This window comes from Lepidochelys kempii, chromosome 2, assembly GCF_965140285.1.
Source record: "Lepidochelys kempii isolate rLepKem1 chromosome 2, rLepKem1.hap1, whole genome shotgun sequence".
Classification (NCBI taxonomy): domain Eukaryota; kingdom Metazoa; phylum Chordata; order Testudines; family Cheloniidae; genus Lepidochelys; species Lepidochelys kempii.
The window spans coordinates 82,880,072-82,905,416 of NC_136381.1; the positions used below are offsets into that span (position 1 = coordinate 82,880,072).

The 25,345-nt window shown below is 43.6% G+C and overlaps 1 protein-coding gene across 4 annotated transcripts in view; it reads right to left on the reverse strand.

Annotated features, from left to right (window-relative positions):
• Positions 1-5,634: 5,634 nt before the first annotated feature.
• GREB1L (GREB1 like retinoic acid receptor coactivator) overlaps positions 5,635-25,345 on the reverse strand; it is a 221,783-nt gene continuing 202,072 nt past the window's right edge. For all 4 annotated transcript variants that reach the window (XM_073331425.2, XM_073331423.2, XM_073331426.2 and 1 more), the window contains 4 exons: positions 22,813-22,954; positions 21,358-21,558; positions 11,306-11,444; positions 5,635-8,692 (listed from right to left, as the gene is read on the reverse strand). In XM_073331425.2, coding sequence (XP_073187526.2) covers positions 8,529-8,692; positions 11,306-11,444; positions 21,358-21,558; positions 22,813-22,954 — 646 coding nt within the window. In that variant the 3' untranslated portion in view covers positions 5,635-8,528. The remainder of the gene's footprint in view (positions 8,693-11,305; positions 11,445-21,357; positions 21,559-22,812; positions 22,955-25,345) is intronic.

Consider the following 25,345-nt stretch of genomic DNA (forward strand, 5'->3'; position numbering starts at 1 on the left):
CAAAAGGCAAGGTGGTATTACTGGATAATCTCATACAGCAGCTTTCTGTGGAAGGAGACCTCTGTGGAAGACAAAGTCCAATAAAGTGTCTGATAAAGGTTTTAGCCAGTGATCATGTTGCTACTTTGCAGATCTCTGTGGTGGAAGTACATATTCTTTTGACCCACAAGGTCACCATGGATCTTGTGGAGTGTGCCTTGATTCCTTCTGGGACAGGAGTGTGCCCTCAACCATAGTCTGATCTATATAGCAAAAAAGAGCTTGGAGATGGAGTCCTTGACACTTCAGATGGAAGAAGACAAAGAGGGCACCTGACCTCCTTGTAGATCCTGTGTGCTTGATGTAAATCTTCAGTGTTCTTCTGACATCTAATGTGTGCCACACTTTCTTGATCAGGTGCTGTGGCTTTGGATAGAATGAAGAGAGGACTGTCTCTTGCGAGACATGGAAAGGAGAATTCACCATTGGCAACAATGTTCTGGAGTCCTTAGCACTACCGTGTCAACCGAAACTGGGAGTAAGGTTCCTGCAGAGAGAACTCTGACAGTTCTAAAACTCATCTGGCAGATGTAATGGCCACCAGAAAACAGGTTGGATGGAGTGGTAAAATGGTGATACAGAAGTCAGGCTTTCTAATAAAGGATTAGTGCTTAGGGCTTTCAGCATGAGTGGTAGATCCTATTTAGGGAAGATGACTACTGATCGGGCCAGTCTGACTTCTCTGAGGCATCTGGATACCAGAAGGTTCTCAACCAGGACCTCACCAGTAGCTGCAAAGGTGGTTTCAGCTATAGTTCTGTCAGGTAAGAGAGACTGTCTTTTTGGCCGGTGCAGAGTTAACACTATCACTTTTTTTGCTTCCTCTCACCCTTTTTTGGATCATTTTCCTTCCGAGGAAAGGGTGGCAATGCATATAGCAGGACTTCTGACCATCTGTTTGACAAAACATTTGCCCCCATAACTTGTGGTCTGCTTCCCTGGTGAAGTATTTTGATGGCTTTGTATTCTTGTGATTGGGAAATGGATGGACTGATAGAGGACTGAACATCTGCAAGATCAGGTTGAAGACTTTCTGGTTTAGGTACTATGCTGAGTTGCTGATGTTGCACTGGCTAAGCCAGTCTGCCTTTTGGTTCAGTTCTCCTTTTATGTGGATTGCCTTTGGGGAGAGTTGTTTCTGCCTATTACATTATTTCCATTGTTCCTCCATGTAGAGCTGTGCTCCTTATCCCTCCATGGTTGTTTATGTATGCAGCCATTGTCCTGACATTTTCTTTTAGGGGGCTCTGGAATCTTGGAAGAGCTTGTTTGGCTGCCCTAAGTTCCAAGAGATCAATGCTGTGGTCCCTTTTCCCCCGGGCTCCAGATGCCCTGTACCGTTTTGGGATCCAGGTATGCTTCCCATCAGGCTGGAATCGGTGAGAACCCTGAGTTCCAGAAAGCATATAGAAAGACCCCTGTGGCTAATTTTCCAGACTGTCCACTATCTCAGTGAGTTAAGAACCTGTTTCGGGATATGTACCTGAAGTTGCCTGCACTCCAGGGAGTGGTCCCATATTTTCACAAGAAAAACCTAAAGGCACCTGATGTGGAATCTCACCCTTGGAGTGACCCCTGTGCATGAGACCAGGAGGTCCAGCAATGAGCAATGGTTGGGCTCCTGCGCTTGACCAGCATGGATATCAGATTCTGAATCTTCTGGAAGCTGTCTACTGAGGGATCGATATGTCTCTCTAAACCCAGGTGCATGATCCTTGTCGAGGGGTTCAAGGAACTATTCTTTGTGTTTATTATGAATTGTGCATTTACAGGAGCTCCACATTCCAAGTCTTGGGGCCATGCCCTACAGCCTGGGATAAGGCTCTGATTAAGGTGTTGTCCAAAAAAGGATACAGGTAAATGCCCTGGGACCGGAGTCTGGCTGGGATCATCACCAGCATTTTCAGAATGAGAGGCGGGGAGAGTTGAGTACTGATAGCGATTCATGCTGTAAACTAATCTCAGAAGCTTGCGGTAGCAGGCGAACACTGGAATGTGACAAATGTCTCTTCCAAGATCACTGAGGTAAGGAAGTCCCCTTGAGACTGGGATGTCATTACTGAACGTAGGATATCCAACCGGAACTTTGTTTTCTTCATCCATTTGTTCAACCCTTGGAGGTGGAGAACTTCTCCAGTGCACTTCTGAACAATGAAGATGGAGTAAAACACTGAAAAATTCTCTTCTGGGGGAACTCCTGTTGTTCCCATGTGGGAGATCTCGTCCTGGAATAGCTTGTACTTGGTGAGATCGGTGGTGACTGAAGATGACTGGATGGAGGAGGAGCGTGGTGAAGCCCTTGGATCGAGAGTATCCCTGACATGCTGACTCTCGCACCCACCCTATCTGTGGTTGAAGCAAACCATTCATCCAGAAAAAAAGAAATCCTGCCTCCCAGGCTCTGGTCCTGGCGAAAGCATATTCATTCATCATAAAGAGCTTTTGGAAGTTGCATGATCTTCTAGGTTTTCTAATTGCTGCTCGCTTCCAAGGTTTTTCCTTGACATGTGATCTTTCCTCTAGAACTTCGGTGGGGAAAATAGTTGAAAGGAGCATCTCTGTCAAAGTGAGTTTGTATTCCCTTCTTAGCTCGCTAAGTGGATCAGGGAGGGATTGTTTGGTTTAAGCCTAACTTTCAGCCACAATCTTATCCAGTTTTTCTCCGAAGAGGAGAGATCCTGTTAATTTAGAGGAGCACAGGACCTCTTTGAAGTGAGTATCAACTTTATAGGGATTAAGCCATGTGTGTCTCCTGGCAACGGAGCTGGATGCCCTTGAAGCATTTGCCATGAATGCTGTTGCTAGGGTGATTTTCTTAAACATAGACTTAATTGGTTTGGTTTCTACCTTAAGGGCTTTAAGGTTCTCCACCCATGTCATTGGGCTCAAACAAGGCAAGTGGCTGCCATGACTTGATGCTGTCTCAGCCACTCTGAGCAAAGTCCCTTCTGAGGGTGTCTTCCACCTTCCTATCTGATGGACACTTGGGAAAGAAGTCTCCTTTGGGTGGAATAACCATATCCCTTGCTAGAGATGCTACTGCAGCATTGACCGTAGCCACATCAGTGATGGCATTTCTTGTCTTCTGGAGTTTGTAGAATTTGAGCGTGCTTGTTACTGTATTTGCCTTTTTCAGGAGGTTCCCTCTTCTCCCGATTATCTCAGAGGATAGGTGAAGGGGAATTGCTGCCTCAAAGGTATTTGCTTTGAGGGTTGTCCTCAGGGGCCTGCTCAGGTTGGAGCTGTATAAGGGATAGTCTTTTTTCAAGTGGTTTCAAACATCTCAGGGGGCATTTTGTCTGTGTCCTGCTCAGAATCAGAGTCTAATAACACTCCTGGAGGGGGAGGGGTCGATCAAAGGATGAACCCTTTTGGACCCTTTTTTTTGGGGGGGGGGGAAGACACTTTGCAGGTGTGGCTACCTAGCTATGCTCTGGGTGGTGTCTTTTGCAGTTTGCCTTGTGCAGGGCTTTGAGCCCTAGGTACATTTTCCTCAAGGTCATCCCTTATAGACTCCCACTCCCCAGCTCAGGGTATGGGAACTCACTGCCAGAGTTGCATGACTCAAGCTTGGAGAAAGGGGGGTTCATTGTGAGCCCTGCTGCTTTCCCCAGAGACCCTAAGTCCTCAAATGAAGTCCCTAGGAATGATCCTTCCCTCAGCCCGTGAGTGGCCTGAGGAATTACCTCTTGGGTCAACTGAATGAAGTCGTCCTCACGCTTAGAGCCGCTCCCGGTTCTGTTCTGTCTCCTTGTTAAGCTTTTCGGTGGTAGAGTCACAGCTTCTTGAGGGGCGGGGGGTGGTATATGAGACCCAGCATGCCTGTCTGTTTCAGTGCTCTGTGCCCTAAGCAGTGCTAGGGTCAGGCTGGCTGAGAACAGGCAGAGCATAATTTCCCCTCTGTGGAGCCTGTTTAAAGTTGCCTTGCAGCCGGTGCACTGTTTGGGCTTAGCCCTGTGCTCGTGTGGCTGCTCTGCCATCCTGAAAGGAGACTGAAGAGCTCAGTGGGGAGGAAGTGGAGTGGGGAAGCTGTGGCATCAGCCTCTGTAGTGCTGAATACTCGGTCCCAGAGAAGAAAAGAAGGGAAGCTGCTTGCTACTATCCCCCCATGAGCAAAACAAAAAAGGCAAAGGAAAGGGCGTGAGAAAAGAGAACCACAACTGACTACTGTCACAGAAGCTGGCGACCCAGAGGTAAGCTGGAGAAAAGGGGCCTTGCCAGTGTGAGCCGTGTGTCAGCTTTGATCCACCTCTGGAACTGCGTGAACACGATTGTGGGTGACACTGGGCTTCAGAAAAAGCTCTGCTTCATCAGAAACCGAGTCTGTGTGGTTCTCAGAGTCCCCAGTAAGGAACTAGGACATGTAAGATGCCTTCTCATACCCAGATTAGTGACCTGGTTATGAGGATAAATTATTCACTGAGCTCCTGGTAACTGACCTCAGCAGAAACAATCACTGACATTTTTAGCTACATAATACATGGACTGTGATGGTATGGTGGGTGAGCAAAAGGGAAGAGCTGGGATAAAGGTTAATGTGTAATTCATATGGGAACAACACAAGACAATGTGGGAGAGGTGGTAATATAAGGTACAAAAGCTGAGAGCATAAGGATTAGTTTAAAAAACCAATCCTTTCTTTACTTCCCCTTCTGAGCATGTTTGAGATTGTAAATTCTTGGGAGGTGGCAGTTCACTGTGGGTGACGATAGCAGTGTTTTCCTGCACTGGAAATGTAGCCAGCGTGAGCTGGGTAAAAAAAGCCCTATGCCCAAATGGGGATAGTGACAGTTGGTACTTTAAAGAGTTTCTAATGTTTGGGGGGGAGGTTAAACTGTAACTGTTTTACAGAGTGATATATTCTTAGTTTTAAGCTGTTTTAATGGTGCTTGCTTTCCAAAGGAATATCTGAGTGTGTAAAACTAGCTACTAGCAAGTATAAATTGGGCAACTTGTCCCACCCCATTTGGAAAATTCATCTTGCAACTCTATGTGGTAGTAATGACCACAAAACTTTTCTGGTGTGATTTTATGTAGAACACTGTCCTCCTGAGGACTAACTTGAGACTCACCCTGAATAAATTAAAAATATAGTGACCCACTGCTTTCAATTGTAAAAATTAATGGAACTGTAACTACTTGAAAGTCCAAGCAAAGAATTCCTGTCTGGCACTAAGCTACATTACCCCTGTCAGAAGGAATAGTCAGTCTTCTGAAACAGGTCCTGTCCCGGCCCACAGCAAACTTTTACTCCTCCATGCTGAAGGTGCTGGTTAACGCTGTTTAGATTTTCAAAGAAGGTAATTTTAGAGTACAGGAACTACAACAAATGGCTTAACTGAATCAACGTCCCCATATCCTACCAGTTTTAGCACTATGCAACACAATCACTACCAAGCCTGAAAGATTATGGCATTTTTGGAAGAGAGTGCTCTGCTCAGATACTGTAAGTTATTGACGGCACAACAGCTCAATAGCCGTGAATTTAAGATTATATTAAAAAGGTAGTCTAACAGGGACATCTTGTAGTCAAAATTTAAATACCCATCCTGTTACGCAACAAATCTAAAGAAAATGCAGTCTCTTGAATGGCAATTTAATATGTTCATCAAATTTAATGAAAGCACATCATAAACATATTGTAACCACAACTGCAGACAAGTTCAGTTAATAAACAATAAAATGTGAGGTAGACGGACTAGTGAAGCTAAATTCACCATGTTTTGGTTAAGAAAATTTTACACTAAGAAAGCAACATTTTAACCCCCTTCCAAAAGTCACAAAAAGCAATTGCATAAATTACAGCAAGATGCATCTGAATATGATTTTCATTCAAATCTTAGTTTACATTCAGTATTAACCTGTGAACTGTCAATCATGTCCAGATTTCACATTTCAACAGGTAAAATATTATGCTGGCCTATTTAATACATTCATAAGAATGGCCTTGATGATGAGGCTTAAAACCAAAACAGAACAGTTGTACTCTTGATGTCAAAGTATGGTCTCCTTCTCATCTCTTCAAGGACTATGAGCTATAGTTTACTTAAAAGAATCCAGGGTCAGTCTGCTTGAAAAGATTTATAGTGATAGAGTCTTCAAAAGAAAGTGTTGCCAAAAACCTTCCCTCTCCCCTGGAGAATAAAGTGTTATAGAAACCAATTGCTTGTTTGATAATGGAAGGCAGATACACTAGCTTTCTGATTTAGTTCTCAACCATCAGGACAATTTCGCACCACTTTACCACAGGGCTAAATAATCATCAAAATAGTCTTAGCACCTGGAATTTTAAGAACTTAGTGCAAACATCAAGTACACAAACATAAAGGAACCCACTTGTGAACATTTTAAATCCTCTGACTTACAGAATACCGGTAACGTTTCTAAAATTTTGACCCCAAACTAAAATTCAAAAGTTATTCCAGCAGCCTTGAGCCCATCAAACCAGAAGTATTGAAATGCATTCAGGTGTAACAAAAAGCTTCAGAGTATACCTGCGTAGCCCCACACCTGCTAAATTAAAATGAAGATATATTTTAAAACATAAGGCTGTATGAAGGACAATTAAACAATTTAAATCTAGAGAAAAAGAAAAGGGTTGTTCATTTGAAATATGTTACATTGACATCCTCACAGTTGAGCTACATTAAAATCAACAGATCTGCAAACCATTATTTTCCTTTTTAGCTTCAGTCTAATATATTATGTTTTTCATTATCTGTAAACATTCGTCTTTTCACAAGGTAAAAAAGCTGCTTGATTAACACTTTGTTCAAAATGCAGTTTTGGCAGGCCCTTCTCAGGTGACTTGCAGGTCACATATAAAGGATGTGTTAAGAACTTCATAAAAACACAATGCAGGGAATATTATTGATTTTTACCAGCTTGCAAAGGAGGTTGCATTTTTTTTTTTCCAACGAAGGAGGTGGAGAGAGGAGAATGTGTGGGGGAAGGGTCTCTTTTATAAAATACGGAAATCTCAATTGAGTAACCAATATAAAACCGTGAATACTTCTAAAAATGTTAACTGCACTAGTAAGACTGGTGAACACCTCTAACCCTGAAACCAAGTGCTTGTGCACCAGGTTAATTCTATAACAGAACAGCAATTATTTTAAGAGAACACAGTAATGTGTTTTAAACCAGAACAACGCATAATCACTACAGCCCGTATTTACAAAAGTTTAATATTCAAAATGAAAGGACCAACCTGTTCTAGGTACTGTATTTAAACAGACCTTTTTGATTATGGGCAGATTCTCTTGGGATTGATTCAAGCTCACTTGTGAAGCGATTTTCAGTGGGCTACGGAAAAGCCCCAAACCATTGTGCCTCACCCCATTTTAGCTCACTTTAGATATATCAAATTCAGTTCATAGCGGCTGCCACATTCTTGAACGTTGTCTTTCTACTTTATGATTCACTTCTGGGCAGGGTACCTAAGTTTTCAAAAGCAGCAGCAACAACAAAAATCTCACCTCAGGACTCTACGCACTATTGCAGGTGAATGAGGAAGGATACTTGGAGCAAACTGCATTCAATCAAACCTACACTTAAAGTTTTTGATGTACAAGTAAATTGTACCCGCTAAAAGGTGATGTTTCACAATTTTTAAAACCTTTGACGGCTATAACAATCTGAAGTCATTTTGCTGGTGGTTAACTGCTCTAACTGAAGGGACAGTGTGCATAAGAAATCTTTTTCTCTTCTTTATGCTGGCCAGCCAGTTACTCTTTAATTGCGGAGCAGAATTTTTGTTAAAGAGAGTGAAAGAATGTTACTAGGAGAACCTGCGTGCTCCATGCCTGCCAAGCATTTACTGATTTGTTCAGGTTTAAGTAGTAAACTTCTAACTCCTGTGGAAATTTTGCCAAAGACACAGTTTCAATACATATACAATTACAAGTTTTAAAGTAACACTGCACAGAGAGAGAACAAGACTACTTTTAATACAAATATCTAAGTTACTTTGTAATTTCAAACCCCTGAGTATTACTGTACCAAAGTACAGATCTGAAGAGAAACGGAGGAGTTTCCTCAGCATATTATCTTCAATGGTGTGAGTCTGGTGTTATGCATTCAGGCTAGTGGATGCTGAAGTTAGTTTCGTCCCCTAGCTTAGCATAGTACAAAAAAACCCAAGAGAACTCTTCATCAACCAAAATATGTCCTCCTCCCACATCACAGGAGACAGGTGGTAGGCTGTGGTGTTAGTTTCATTTACTGTGACTAACGTGGAATTCACTTGAATCCAAGCTCCTGTAATCATAACTGAAGTGATAAACATATGCCTAAAAACAAAGCCTACTTCAGAATTTTGGGGAATCCTTTAGAGTAGACTAGATAAATAGTGGTTGCACTTTGCTCCACAGTGATTGTACTTTGGTTGTTTCTTCTCTTCATTCCCCCCCCTTCCCCCAAAAGCCAACCAAACAAAAAAACCTCTCAAGTTCTCTTCTTTTCCTTTGTTATTTGATCTCCTATTAAGTTTATATGTGGCGTCCAGTGAGAAAATAGAGTGGTTTGTCGTCAATGCAGTTGGCAGTCTGAAACTCATCTCGGAGACGAAACTGCCACTCGTCTTCCAGCTCTAAACGGACTATTGTTTGACGTAAAGAGCTTCTGTCTTGGCAGATGACACACAAGGTGGCACCTTAAATTAAAAACAAGATACAGCTTTAGATAACATGTAAGACTTCAATTTTTTGCCTCATTTCCAAAAAGACAAAAACAATAAAAACTACTACTTAGAGGCCTTCCCCACACAAAACCGTCATAAGCTCCCAAGTGTCCGTTAAGGTGTCTGACATGAACAGAGTACCCAGTATGATCAGTCTCAGATATGGAAAGTAAGCCCTGAGAGAGTGGACAAACATCTCTACAAAAATGACTGAAAAGAATACAGGTGTGTGTGAACAGTGGGAAGAAACTATTGCAAAATGTGTTTGACATTCAGCAGTCTCAAGTGAAATAGGGATTTGGGAGGAGGGGGGAAAGAAGTCTCTCTCTCTCTACAGTCCAAGCCTGAAATCATGCACAAGATGTCTGACAAAGCCACTTCAAATGAATGAGGATTCATGGCAGGACTAAGGGGGCATTATTTATTTATTTATATTGCAGATGCTCCTAGGGCACTAGACAGGGCTCAGAGCCCCACTGTGCATATATCTACACTGCAGAAAATGGTAACTAGGTTATCTAACTTGGGTTAAAATAGCAGTGAAGACATGGCAATTTGGCATTTAACCTGTTAGCAGTTAAAGCCTACAAGGGAACCTGGGGTTGAACTTGAGTTGCTGTGTTGGGGTGTCTTCACTGCTATTTTAACTCAAGTTAAGAACTTTTTTTTCTTTTGCAATGTAACTATATACCCTGTGCTAGGCCCCTTACAAACGTGAGTCCATGACTCAGCAAAGGTTTCCACTCATGCAAGTGTGGGTCACCCATTCATCCACTCCATAGTCAGAACTCCTGGGATTTGCTTCCTCCCTCACCCCACTCAAAAAATTAAAGTATGCCCTTTTCTAAGTGGCTGGGCCTGTATACAACCTGGCAATGATTTTAGAATAGTGGACAATTTGCTGATGTAAATATGGGTTATGATGATTAACCTGGACTTTCAAAAAGCCTTTCCTAAAGTCCCACACAAAAGGCTGTTAAGGAAACTAAATAGTCATGTGCTGAGAGGCAAAGTACTGTCACGGATTAAGTAATGACTAAGAGAAAGACAATAGATTAGGAACAAATGTTTTATTTTTGAAATAGCAAGAGGCTAACAAGGGGATGCCCCAAGATTGGTGCTGTTTGATATTGTTTCTTGTCATGCCCATGACATGGTAGATGCTATCCAGCCTTAGCAAAAACAAACACACACCACATGACTGCCATTCTTAAAGAAAAGTCACAAAATGTGCAGACGATGCAAAATTACTGAGGTGAATCAACAATAGAGAAACCTGTTAGGAACTTCAGAGGAGACTAAACAAAGCTAGGTGCAGTGGCAGCATGATGAGAGAGGAAATTCAATGCTGACAAAAGCAAATTTAACCTACTTATACACATTACTGGGTTCTGAGTTAAACTGTGATCACTCAGGAAGAGAGACCTGCATGTCATTGTGGACAGGTCAATAAAGATCACTGCTTAAAAATACAAAAAAAAAATAAAAAAAATCAGGATATAAAAGAACGGGACAGGAAATAATACTTTGAGGGGTAAAGCTGCATGCTAAGTATCCTTTTTGTGCTCAAATCTAGGAGGCACAATCCAGCCACTGAAAATATACCATATGAATTGATGGTACACCTCACCTGTAATCCTGTGGTTCAGTTCTGGTCTCACAGGAATATAGCAGAAATAGAAGGTATGCAGAGAGTAGGCAATGAAAATGTTTAAAGGCATGGAAAGACATCCAAATGAGGAGAGACTGAAAAGAGTGGGACTGTTTAGAAATGAATAAAATGAGGTACTTAAAATAATGAATTTTATTGGGGGGGGGAGGAGTCAAACCCTCCTTGTCACTCTCTCTCATAACCCAAGAACAAGTGCACATTCAATGAAACTGAAAGGCAATACATTAATAACTGATGAAAGGAAATACTTTTCTACATAATGCACATTTAGCCCTCAGAACTCATTGCTGCAAGATATCACTGAGGCCAACAGGTTAGAAAAGTGAGACTTTCTATGGACATCATCATCATCCACAATTGCATTAGACCAGGTTTTTTCCCCCCCTCTTTTACACAAAATTAGTAGTAAAACCCCTCAGTATTGGGGCATAAGACAACCACTAACAGAGGGAGGAAGAAACTTCCTCAATGAGCAGGTTACTCTGTTATTGTTCACTGCAGGATTTCTTGCACCTTATTCAGAGCACTGGATATTCACTATCATCAAAGGCAGTTTTGGAATGGATGAACTGCTTGTCCCATCCATTATGGCAATGTCTATGTTCTGAACTCTATTTCCAAATCATATGTTAGTGCTGCATGCTGCACTGACTGAATTCCACATATACCATACCTATTTCCATTTGATGCCACTGTTAATGCTATTTATCAAGGCTTTTCTTCACTATAGCCTTGCTATTAAGATGGTGGGAGCTCTACACAAATCGAAAGAGCAAACAGAACGCATTCCTTGTTGGAGCAACACGAGCACTGATTATGAAGATGGAGAAATGTAGGGATTCATTTCTTCCTCTATATTTCATTTTGCTTGTGAGCCATTACTTTGTACTGAATGCAACAGGAGAAATTATTACCTTTCAGGAATTTGAACTTCTTAAGAAGGTCTGCACCTACGAAAGAGTCACAGAGATACAACAGGAGTCCACTGAAATACACCCCCTCACAGTTGACATTGATGGAGTGTGGGCGGGAGCTGACATAGCAGATTGCCACCTGAAACCAAAAAGCAAAACAGAAAATATGTTTTGTTTTAAGAAAACACCCCAGAGGGACCTAATATGGAGGTTGAACATAAAATAACTACAAGAGGCCAGAGTTATTTGATGTGAGTTTAAAAAAACAAAAATATCCACAAACTTGGATACAGTTTGCACATTTGGGGGTTCTATTAGGCAATCTTCCTGACTGAAGTCTAATTACAGTCACAGAAAGTCCTTAGCTCATTTGTTACCTTTTCAAGTTCCTAGCCAGAAAATCTCTGCTGTGAATCTTACTCATTCTCTCCTTTTAATCCCTTCCCTTTACTAAAAAAGCTTTATACGGTAATAGGATTTTTCTGTATTTTAATTCAAAAGATTCATCTGCAATGCAAATAAAATGGTGCATAGACTAGCACTGGCATTCAATCCTAGGTGGGATGATCTTCTGATACTAAATCTTCTGATGGGATGATTTCCAGAAGAAAAGTGATGCCTGCAGCTAAGGTGAGATTAAAAACTATTGCATCAGACTCATCTGAACACTAGCAAATAGATTCACCCTCCTGAATGGGCCCACTGTAGTCTAATTTAACCCCATGCTTCTCCATTACTTTGTTGACTTGATCTAAACCTCTGTGGTCTGTGCTTGTGTAATAATCATACAGTGATTGTAATATCATTTCATTTGTTCCAATGACATGGCATTTGAAGTATATCCTATTAAGAAGGAAAATGCAAAGGTGGTGTAGAGAGGGGTACATTAAAGAGGAGGATAATTACACCGTGCTTTGTTGGAGTGAGCAATCAGGCTAGTGCAGCAGTGTAATATCAGAAACTAGCTAAGCAAGAACAAAGTTGCAACAAATGTGAATCAGAAACACATGACAAAAAGTAGTAAAGATTTGGGGGATGCATGTCTTAAAAAGTATATGGATGAATATCAGGGTCTGTATAGATAGCTAAATGGCAAACAGGCACCCAAGAATAAGGGCTTTCACTACAGACAAATTCTTACATTATTATATGTGATAGATTACAAAAAGATTAAGGATGACTATCTTAACCTAATAACAAAAGCTGGGGGAGGGAGGGAGGGAGGGAGGGAGAGAAGAGGGATGACATGAACACTCAGTGAGCACAAAATCCAGATACTGAGAACAAAAATCAATCAAGAAACGAAAGGACACGAAGAGAAGAAACACTTCGATAGCCTCTACACCAGGGATTCTCAAACTTTTGTACTGGTGACCCCTTTCACATAGCAAGCCTCTGCGTGCAACCCCCCCACCTATAAATTAAAAACACTTTTTAATATTTTAACACCATTATAGATGCTGGAGGCAAAGTGGGGTTTAGGGTGGAGGCTGATAGCTTGCGACCCCCCATGACCCCCTGAGGGGTCCCCACCCCCAGTTTGAGAACCCCTGCGCTACATCAATGCTAGGAGCCAGGGTAATAAACAAAAGGAGCTGGAATTGCTCACTTATTAGCATAAATTCAATCTAGTTGGTATTATTTAAACTTGGTGGGATGATTCCTATGATTGGAATGTTAAAATCAATGGTTCTAACCTATTTAGGGAGTATCAAGTGGGCAAATGGGAATACAGTGTGGCACTATCAAAAATGGTATTACCTGTTTCCAAGTCACTGATAACTCGGAAGAACATGATCTTGAATGCTTATGGATCAATATCCTAACAGGCAAAGCATAAGACGGGACATTAGTTGCCTCAAACCACCAAATCACACTAGGGAACAGGATGTCTGCTCCATTACACACCTATCTATAATGTGTATGGAAAAAAACTGTGTGATCATGGGAACTTCAATTTGAGTATTATATGCTGGACTTTCTAAACATTATGGATGAGAATCTCATAACTCAAAAAGTGTTGCATCCAACACGAGGAAATTCTATATTAGGCCTTGTCTTGACAGATGAAGAGGATCTGATCACAGAACTAAAAATTAATGGCAGCTTAGGTACAAGTGATCATGACTTAATCACATTTATATTGTGCAAACAGAATAAAGTCCAGACCAGTGATCTATATATACTTGGTACTTTGAAAGGGCCAGTTTCACAAAGCTGAACACAATTATGAGCCAAATCAGCTGAGAGAAAGAATTTATTCAGAAAAATGTGAAATGATAATTGGGACTTGTTTAAGAACAAGTTACTAGAAGCCCAAAAAGCCACAATCCCACAATTGAGGAGAAACAGCTGTACTGTTTAAAAAACAGACCTAGCTTACGGGGAAGTGAAGGCCGCTGTTAAAAATAAATATATATATATATATATGAAAGAAAGGGAAAGTTGATAGTAATGAATATAAACCAGAATCTAGGAATTGTAGAAAATTGATAGGGGAAGCAAACAGACATAAGCAGAAATCTATGGCCAGCAGAATTATGGACAATAAGATTGTTTAAAGTATATCAGGAACATAAAGAATCTTAACAATGGTATGAGTCTACTACTAGATGGGAATGGTAAAATCATCAATAATAATGCAGAAAAGGCAGAAGTGTTCAATAAATACTTCTATTCTGTCTTTGGGATAAAAGAGATGATGTAGTCATATCATATAACAACACTCTTCCCATTTCACTAGTATCTCAGGAAGATGCTAAACAGTATCTACTAAAGTTAAACATTGTTAAATCATGAGATCAAGATAACTTGCATCCAAAAGTTTTACAAAATCTGTCTGAGGAGCTTGCTGGACTGCTAATAATGGTTTTCAATGAGTCTTGGAACATCAGGGAAATTCCAGAAGACTAGAAGAAAGTTAATGTTGTGCCAATATGTAAAGAGGGTAAATGGGATGACTCAGATAATTATAGAACTGTCAGACTGACATCATTCCCAGGCAAGATAACAGAGTGGCTCATATGGGACTTGATTAATAAAGAATTAAAGGAGAGTAATCCAATTAATGCCAATCAACATGGGTTTATGGAAAATATATCCTGTCAAATTAACTTGATTTTTTTTTATGAGATCACAGGTTTGTTGATAAAGGTAATAGTGTTAATGTAATATATTTAGAGTTCTGTAAGTCATTTGACTTGGTACTACATGACATTTTGGAAAAAAAATTATAATATAAAATTATAGTGGCGCACATTAAATGAATTAAAAACTGGATAACTGATAGGTCTCAAATGTATTGTACATGTAAACAGGGAATCATCATTGACCGGGTGTGTTTCTAGTGGGGTCCTGGAGGGATTGGTTCTTGGCCCTAAACCAGCGTTTCTCAAACCGGGGTCCACAGATTGCTGGGGGTCTGTGAGAGTACTCCAGGAAGTCCGTGGGCCCCACTGATCAACTCCTCCCCCTCTCTCCCAGCACCTCCTGCACGCAGGGGAAAAAATGGTTACTTACCATCTTGTAACTCTTGTTCTTCGACATGTGTCACTCATGTCAATTCCAATAGGTGTGTGTGCGCGCGTGCCACGTGCACGGTCGTTGGAAGGTTCTACCCTCGCGGTACCCATCGGGTCAGCTATGGAGCCCCCTGGAGTGGCACCTTCATGGCGGTGTATATGGTCCCCTGCCGACTCGCCACCTGCTCAGTTCCTTCTTGTCGGAATACTCCGACATAGGGGAGGCGGGCGGGATTTGGAATGGATATGAGCAACACATCTCGAAGAACAACAGTAATGAGATAGTAACCATTTTTTCGTCTTCAAATGCTTGCTCATGTCCATTCCAAGAGGTGACTCCCAAGCAGTTTCTATGGAGGAAGGGTCGGAGTTCACCAAGTTGCTGACTGAGGTACTGCCCTGCTGAAGGCCACATCATCTCTCGCTTGTTGAGTGATGGCATAGTGCAGCATGAAGGTGTGGATGGAAGACCATGTTGTTGCCTTGCATATGTCCTGAATAGGGACTGGCGTATGGAATGCGGGGAAGAAGCCTGCACTCTTGTGGAGTGCGCCATCAGTGTCAGGGCTGGAATCTTAGCCAAGTCATAGCACGTTCTGATTCAGGATGCGATCCACAACGAAATGCATGGAGATGAGATGGAAAGCCCTTTCATCCTTTCAGCGATTGCAATAAAGAGTTGTGGTGACTTACGAAATGGCTGTGTGCGTTCAATGGAGAAGGCTAGGGCATGCCTGACATCCAGAGAATGGAGTACTTGCTATCTGTTGCTGGCATGAGGTTTAGGAAAGAATACCACTAGAAATAATGGAAGTGGGAGACTTTACATGGAAGTGGGAGACTACCTTGGGTAGGAACTCTGGGTGAGGGCATAGCTGCACCTTGTCTTTATAAAGACCCATGTAGGGGGGCTCGGAAGTCAGCGCTCTGAGTTCAGAGACTCATCTGGCTGAGGTTATGGCCACCGGAAAAAAACACCTTCTAGGACAGGTAGCATATGGGGCAGGTTGCCATGGGCTCAAAGAGGGACCGCATAAGTCTGGAGAGAACCAGGTTGAGATCCCACTGGGGAACGGGCTGCCACATCTGCGGATAAAGCCTATCCAAGCCCTTGAGAAAATGACCAACCATGGGATGTCCAAAGACCGACCTACCCACCACAGCTAGGTGGAAGGCCAAGATGGCAGCCAGGTGCACCTTAAAAGATGATACTGCCAACCCCTGTTGTTTCAGGTAGAGAAGGTAGTCTAGCACAACGGGAATAGGGGCTTGCTGAAATATGTTTCTGTAGGGACCAAATGGAGAAATGCTTCCACTTTGCCAGGTATGTTGTGCGAGTGGAGGGTTTCCTGCTCCCCAGTAGGACTTCCCTAACAGGTCCCGAGCACTGCAGTTCAAGCTAGTTGAGCCATGGAGTTTCCACACCATGAGGTGGAGGGACTCCAGGTTGGGGTGCTGTAGTTGACTGTGGTCCTGTGTGATGAGGTCCGGGAGCATAGGAAGGGCTACTGGCCTGTCCACTGATAGGTTCAGCAGCGTGGTGAACCAGTGCTGTTGGGGCGACGCTGGTGCTATGAGGATCACTGAAGCCCTGTCCTGCCGAACCTTGAGGAGGACCTTGTGTATGAGGGGGAAAGGCGGGAACGCATATAGCAGGTGACCCGTCCACAGTAGGTGAAAAGCATCCGCTCTGGAGCCTTGGCTGTGGTTCTGAAAGGAGCTGAACAGCTGACACTTTCTGTTGCTCTGTGTCATGAACAGGTCCACGTAGGGATAGCCCCACCTCTGGAAGATCGAAAGGGCAATGCCCGCTCTGAGTGACCACTCGTGAGTACTGAACGAGTGGCTGAGGTGGTCCGCTAGTTAGTTCTCTGCTCCCAGCAGATATGAGGCCTGTAGCTGGATGGAGCGTGCGACACAGAAGTCCCACAGTTGGAGAGCTTCCAGGCACAGGGGAGAGGAGCGAGCATCACCCTGTTTGTTTATATAGAACATCACTGTGGTGTTGTCCATCATCACTGAGACACACTTGCCCTGAAGATGGGCCTGGAACGTCTGGCAAGCCAGTCGAATGGCTCTCAGCTCCCTGACGTTGATATGCAACGATAGTTCTAGTGACCACAGGCCTTGAGTTCTGATACTGCCCAAGTGTATTCCCCAGCCCATCTCTGATGTGTCCATGACCAGCAACAGTGAGGGCTGAGGCTTAGCAAAGGGTACTCCAGCACAGACCACCCAAGGTTGTAGCCACCAGCTTAGGGGACTTGAGAATCGGGGTGGGAGGGTAACGAGTCTGTCCAGAGGGTCCCGGCTGGGTCTGTATACCCTCGCCAACCAAGCCTGGAGGGGGCAAAGGAGCAATCTGGTGTGTTGTACTATGTACGTGCAGGCCACCATATGTCCCAGAGCTTCATGCAGTTTCTGGCTGTAATTTTAAGGAAACTGGCAGAGGCTCTCTGATGCTTTGGAACCGGGACTTCGGCAGGGAAGCTCTCGCTCGAGTGGAGTCCAGGAGAGCCCCAATAAATTCTATTTTTTGGGTTGGGGCTAGGGTAGACTTGGGCCTGTTCAGAATGAGCCCTAGCCTCCTGAAAGTGGCATGTGCCAATGCCACGTGCTCTTGCAATTGTACTCAAGAATTGCCCCTGATGAGCCAGTCATCCAGGTACGGAAAAACCTGTACCCTGCCTTCGCTGAGGAAGGCTGCTACAACTGCTATGCACTTTGTGAACACACAAGGGGCCATTGAAAGCCCGAACGGGAGCACAGTGAACTGATAGTGTTGGCTGCTGACCACAACACTCAGGAATCATCTGTGCACTGGAATAATTCATAATGGAAGTACACATCCTTGAGGTCAAGGGCAGCATACCAGTCCCCCAGATCCAGAGAAGGAATGATAGTGGCCAGAGAGATCATATGAAACTTCAATTTTCTTATAAATATGTTGAGGTTTCGCAGATCCAGGATAGGCCTGAGCCCCTCTTTGGCCTTAGGGATGAGGAAATATTGGGAACAGAATCCCCTGCCCCTGAAGTCCTGAGGAACCTCCTATATCACCCCTGTAGAAAGAGTTGCTCGTGAGGGGTCTCTGAATAGGGACAGGGAAGGTGCGTGGTAGAGCACAGAACTGGATAGAATATCCCACCCCCACCATGCTCAGGACCCAGCGATCTGAAGTAATCTGGGCCTAGGCATGGGAGAAGTGGGACAGACGATTCACAAAGGGAGGGAAAGGATCTGAGACTTGGGCTGGTGCTCCGTCCTTGGGCGCACTTTCAAAAGTTTGGCTTTGAGCCGAGGGACTGCTTGGAGGAGCCCTGGCCGGAGAAGGACTGTAGAGGACGCTTTCTGTTGTTTCTGCCCCTCCGTTGACTATTGGGTCTTAGTCCTCCACAACCTCCACAGTTTACATGTTGAGGTTCTGGGCCACCCTCCTAAGAAGGCCCTGGTGGGCTTTTACGTCCATTGCCGGGAGGGATGTAGTAGTGCCAGCTACTGCCTCGTCTGTTGAGGAAGAAGATGAGGCTCGAGGTGGGACAGGGTCTTTCTGCTCCTCTGGTTCCCTGGTGACATGCTCAGGGACATCCACCCCTGCTGCGACTGGGAGCTGCAGGCGTTAGTGGCTCTGACAATGCACCCGATCCGGGATGCCCAGGGTGTGGACCCCGAGGTGGGTCCTCAGGAGCCCTGGAAGTGTCGGGGGCGACCAACATTGCGGGGCGGGGGGAGAGGGGCACCACAGGCAACGGAAACTACTGATGCCGCCCTGGAACTATGCCCTTGAGCCTGGTGATAGGTCCAAGGTGTCCAAAAGGGCCATTGTGCTTGGCCCTGCCACTGGGGTGGCCAGGATACCATTGGTACTGAGGGATTCTCCGCTCTATGGTGCGAAGACCAGTGCCGGGATCTTGAGTGGTACTGGCTGTGTCAGGACACAAATGACTCCACCTCTGACTCAGAGGAATAGTCCAAGCCCGACCAGGGAGGAGTGGACCCCGAGAATGCTGGGAAGCGGTACCGAGGCGATGGGGAACGGCGCCGCATCATGGTGCTCTTGCCCTTGTGCCACATAGGTGGTGCCGCCGTCGGTGCCCCACGTGGTGTCTGCACCTGAACCAGTGCCTGGGAATGCAAAGTGGAGGACTGTGCCATCATGGCCATCAAGTTCCATGCTGCCTCGGAAGCATCTGGTGTGGAGGGAAGGTCCAGGTCCTCCTCCAACACCTTCCGGACTGGGGAGTCCACCGACACCAGACTCGATGGACCTCCTCTCGAGGCCGGAGTCGACCGTGTCAGGACTGATTTGGTGTCCCAGCATGGGACGCACCATACTGGTGTCCTGTGTGCTTTTCTTGGTGGAGGAACGGTCCCCTCTCTGCCTTTTTCTTTTTATGCAGCCCCAGGGATTGTGATGGGTGTTGCACTGATAAGCCTGCCTTCCGCACCAGGGACCAGTGCCCATGCTCCTTATGCAAGTCCTTCCTTGGTGCCCCTCACCGAGGCTGGTGCTGCCTCTTGTGCCAGTTGAGGCAGGAGAGCGGACTCCATTAAAAGGAATTTCAAATGATAGTCTCTCTGTCTTTTGGTTCTGGGCTTGAAGCCTCTGCAAATACTACATCTGTCCTGCAAATATCCCTCTCCCAGGCACTTCAGACAAGCAGCGTGTGGATCCCCTTTGGGCATAGGCTTACCAGACCTATCACATGGCTTGAACCCCTGAGGCTGCAGCATGCCCCAGGTGGGGAAAATCTTAGCTGAGGGAGGGGGAACCTCCCAACTTAAACTTAATCGTTCTCATAGTAGTTAGTGAGTGAGTAACAACTATGTACAGGAAAAAAACACTAGGAAAGCACTTGCTAAAGCAAGAGACAAGTTGTTCCAATGACGATCACTGGCGGTAACAAGGAATTGAGCAGGCGGTGGGTCAGCAGGGGACTATCTACATCGCCATGAGGGCGCCACTTCAGAGGGCTCCACAGCCGACCCAATGGGTACTGCTAGGATAAAACCTTCTGACGATCATGCACGTGGCATGCGCACACACCTACTGGAATATACATGAGCAAGCACTCGAAGAAGAACAGCTGTTCAGCGACATGCAGGAGGCACTGGGAGGGAGGGGGAGAAGCGGGGATGGGATGCACTCGGGGGAGGGAGTGGAAAGAGGCAGGGAAGAGGAGGGGCAGGAATAGAGTGGGGGCAGGAAGGGGGGACGGGGCCTGGGGTTGAACTGGGGGTCTGCAAAAAATTTTAAATCAAAATGGGGGTCCTTGGGTTGTTAAAGTTTGAGAACCACTGCCCTAAACTATTTACATTTTTATCAATGACCTGGAAAAAAAAGTCATCACTGATAATGTTTGCAGTTGACATAAAAACTGGGGGAGTGGTAAATAATAAAGAGAGTTGATACAGAGCAATTTGGATTATTTGGTCAGCTGGGCACAAGCAAACAATGTGTGTTTTAATGTGGCTAAATGTATATATCTAGGAACAGGGAATGTAGGCCATACCTACATGATGGGGGGGCGGGGGGGAGAGGGACTCTATCCTGGGAAGCAGTGACTGAAAAAGATTTGGGGTCATAGTGGATAATCAGCTGTACATGAGCTCCCAGCGTGATGCTCTGGTCAAAAAGGCTAATACAATCCTTGGATGCATTAACAGGGGAATCTCGAATAGAAGTAGAGAGGTTATTTCACCTCTGTATTTGGCATTGTCGTGACCATTGCTGGAATACTGTGTCTACTTCTGGTGCCCACAATTCAAGAAAGACGTTGATAAACTGGAGAGGGTTCAGAGAAGAGCCACAAGAACGATTAATGGATTAGAAATCCTCCCTTATAGTGGTAGACTCAAGGAACTCCATCTATTTTGCTCAACAACGAGAAGGTTAAGGGATATCTTGATTACAGTCTCTAAGTACCTACATGGGAAACACATATTTAAAAATGGACTCTTCAGTCTAGCAGAGAAAGGTACATGTTCCAATGGCTGGAAGCTGAAGCTAGACAAATTCGGACTGTAAATGAGGCATACATTTTTAATAGTGAGAGTAATTAACCACTGGAACAATTTGCCAAAGGCTGCAGTGGATTCTCCATCACTGAAAACTTTTAAATCAAGGCTGGACTTTAAAAAATAAAATAAAATAAATAATGCTCTAGGAATTATTTTGGGGAAATTCTATGGCCTCTCTTATACAGGAGGTCACTCTAGATTATCACAACGGTCCCTTCTGGCCTTGAAATTTCTTAATCTATTAGCACAGTATGGATCTTCGGACCCCACACTCCCAATTTTCCAGGCAACATAAGAGGTTTGCTGCTACTCCTTCTAAGCTAATAGAATTAGCCCTTTAGTTTGAGTAATAGAGAGTCATGGTTTTAAATCAAAGTCCTGGGTTCAATACCCACCCCGATGATTGTAAGGAGTCATCATACAAAAAGAAAGTTTTAAAAAATTAGAAGTAAGAAATACAACAATTTGTATTTGCTAGAGAGCCCATTTCCCCCTAGAATTATTTTGTACCTCAGGTCCAATGTTCAGGTAGCAGTCAATGGCCAGTACAGGGTTCTTGAAGTTATGGATGGCCTTTGGAAAGAGTTTGTATGTTGCATGCTGAAGGAATTTCTCCAGAAGGAACTGAGCTGGGGCTGCCAGCAGTGTGTGTTCACTGTCTGGGGCACAGACATACTGAAGAGGTATTATTGGGGCCACGCTCTCTGATACCTACAATGAAAATGATGGAACCTCTTTCAGTCAACACTCTGTAGGTTGTATCTTCACTGAATGTACAGTTTGCCTTCTTGTGGCTATGTTACTGTAATTCCCACTTGGTAAATAAGCTGCAAAACCCTAGAACATGCAACCCAGTGGTACCACATGGAAATAGCAGAAACTGTGATTTTTTTGTTCTTTGATTGTTAAGCACGTTTGTGAATATCTCAATGCATAAGGACAGAAAATAAAAATACAAATAATTTAAATTCAAAAGCAACACTATTTACTACAATGCCCCTCATTCACCCTACACCACCCACACAACCTCATAGATTCAACTCTCCCCTTATGGCCCATTAGGCAAAAGACTTTATATACAGAATGTCACACAGTACAATTAGTCAACTAGTTCCAACTCTGTTGGATGCACAGAGAATAATTAGCCACTACCCCCTAAGCATTCAAATCTGGGGGGAGTTAGCGTCAGTGTCCCATCTGATCTGAACTACAGGACTAGGTATGAACAGTAGCAAGAGAGAGTTTAAAGGAGTCAGGAAACCAGACCAAGATAGGATTTCAAGATTCAAACCAAACACCTTGAATTATACCTCATCTGAAAGCTGATACAGTTCATCGAGCACAGGTAAAACGAACTGTGCATGAAACACCATTTAGTAGCAAGCAGCACATTCTGCAATAGCCAGAGTCTGCAGGTGGATTTCCAGAGTACTTTGAAATTTCAAAGCCTGTGTAATATGTTTCTTCTTATCAACAACAGCAATGACTGAAGATCACCATAAACCACTAGAGACTGGAAATGACTACATATATTTATCTATCCCACATGAATTTAGAAAACCTTTAATCTTGAGTTTAGAAAAATTTATCCACTTCGGATTAGAATTTAGATTTGAGAGTTCCTAATTCAAGCCTTACTCAGCCAAAGAAATCCGTGAATTAACTAGTAATTATTTAATCAGCTTTCAAATTCCAGTTTGTTCTTGGTGTCTCCATTATAATGGAGGAGTTGTGACAGACTCCCAGGATTACTGCTAGTGATAGAGAAATTATTAATATTTATTACTACTTGCATTGAGATAGTACATAGCAGGTCCAGCCATAGCACTAGACGCTGTTCAAACACAGAACAGACTTTCTCTGACACACTAAGTAAACATCCAAATCTTGACCTTCATGGAAACAATGGCAAAGTACCAGTTTTGTCTCCTGCACATAGCTCGTTTTCAAACATGCAAAACTCACCATGATTTTTGGTTTAATGGCAAAGTCCTTTTGCCCTCCCACCTGGATGTGTTTCTTCATGAGACTGAAGTTGTTAAAGCGGCAGATGAGAAGGCCACTGCTATTTGTTCTCAGGTTAAAATCTACATCTTCACAGAAGTACCTAGATATTAAACACAGATTCACTAAAATGATTGTAAAAAGAAAAGGAGTACTTGTGGCACCTTAGAGACTAACCAATTTATTTGAGCATAAGCTTTCGTGAGCTACAGCTCACTTGACTGTGAGGTTAGGAATAAGGGAAGTGTTGGTCACTATGGCATTAGGAAACTTCACAGTCTTTCACTGGATCACATAATTCCATTGTATAATTTCAGCATGCGACATTTCCTCTAGCATTATACTTGTAGGGGTGATTTAACTTTCTAATTCCAATCTCTTCATGGAGTGCTGAGTGAAAAAATGTCCTGCAATGAAACATACCTAACAAATTACAGCACGACAGTTTGTGTATAACACGACAGGCCCCTGTATTTCATAGCTGTGTGCTGCTTGCTGTAACAGCAAGGGAACATACTGTATATTTTAAAAGCCAAATAAATCTTAGGCACAGGGTTACTTGGACAAAAATCAGGAAAGGGACTCTTCCTGTTAAGATTGGTTATTTCTTTGCCAATCAGTTAGCAACCAAGATTTTCCAGTATTATGAAGCATGGCTAGTGTAGCTCTCAGATCACTGGGAAATCCTGATTGGCCAGTGAGGTTTGTTTTCATACAGGTTTGATGTTCCATTCTAGCACTTGTTAAAGAAAAACTGTACCCCAAAACTGGAATGATTTATAATGAATTAATTTATCCCTGGGGTGGAGGAGAGAAAGGAGTGTTCTCTGTTATGGTACAAGAGGAGCAGCTGACCAAGGTTGTGAACGTTTGTGAACATTCTTCCTATTCTCCATTGTGATGTGCCCTTGCATAGTGCTGGTGCAATTCAATAGGACTTAGCATTGCGCGCAGGGAAAGAAAAACAGTCAGTGCATGGAATCTAGATGCAGGGCTTCCACCTCCCCACCAGGTGCTGTTTTTATACCACGTAAGGACTCATCTGAGTGGAGACTGGAAAAATGGAGTCAGGATAGTGAGCACCAGGGTTAAGATGGAAAGACAGACAGTGGGTGGGTGGGTGACGAAGGAGAGAAAAGGCCAGATTGAAGCTACAGGAGTTTTAAAAAAAAAACCACACACAGAGAAGACCTAAAATATAAGAGAGAACCAAGAAGAAATCAGAAAAGGAGAGGCAGAAAATCCATCCTGCGAGGGACAGCACCTTTTGTCAGTCACAGGAAGCTCTGCTTCCAGAAAGAAGAAGAAGAAAAGAGACCGGGAAAACACTGAAGGTATTTGAGACAAAATACATGAAGGGAGGACGGCTGTTGTATTTCTTATGGCGCTAAATTGCTTCCAGATTTTATTTGTCATTGTTTTACAGAGAAAACCTCTGCTCTCTCGCCTTTATTTCTCACTTTCCATCAGTGTTTGGAATTAAAAACCTATAGCAAATTCACTTGCTCACGATCTCTTACCTTCAGTCAGGTAAGCTGCGCTTCCCTACAGATTCCTGCCACTTGCCGATGCATTTCTGGAAGCAGAGGTGCTGTCCCTTGCAGGATGGATTTTCTGCCTCTCCTTTTCTGATTTCTTCTTGGTTCTCTCTTGTATTTTAGGTCTTCTCTGTGTGTGGTTTTTTTTTAAAACTCCTGTAGCTTCAATCTGGCCTTTTCTCTCCTTCGTCACCCACCCACCCACTGTCTGTCTTTCCATCTTAACCCTGGTGCTCACTATCCTGACTCCATTTTTCCAGTCTTCACTCAGATGAGTCCTTACGTGGTATAAAAACAGCACCTGGTGGGGAGGTGGAAGCCCTGCATCTAGATTCCATGCACTGACTGTTTTTCTTTCCCTGCGCGCAATGCTAAGTCCTATTGAATTGCACCAGCACTATGCAAGGGCACATCACAATGGAGAATAGGAAGAATGTTCACAAACGTTCACAACCTTGGTCAGCTGCTCCTCTTGTACCATAACAGAGAACACTCCTTTCTCTCCTCCACCCCAGGGATAAATTAATTCATTATAAATCATTCCAGTTTTGGGGTACAGTTTTTCTTTAACAAGTGCTAGAATGGAACATCAAACCTGTATGAAAACAAACCTCACTGGCCAATCAGGATTTCCCAGTGATCTGAGAGCTACACTAGCCATGCTTCATAATACTGGAAAATCTTGGTTGCTAACTGATTGGCAAAGAAATAACCAATCTTAACAGGAAGAGTCCCTTTCCTGATTTTTGTCCAAGTAACCCTGTGCCTAAGATTTATTTGGCTTTTAAAATATACAGTATGTTCCCTTGCTGTTACAGCAAGCAGCACACAGCTATGAAATACAGGGGCCTGTCGTGTTATACACAAACTGTCGTGCTGTAATTTGTTAGGTATGTTTCATTGCAGGACATTTTTTCACTCAGCACTCCATGAAGAGATTGGAATTAGAAAGTTAA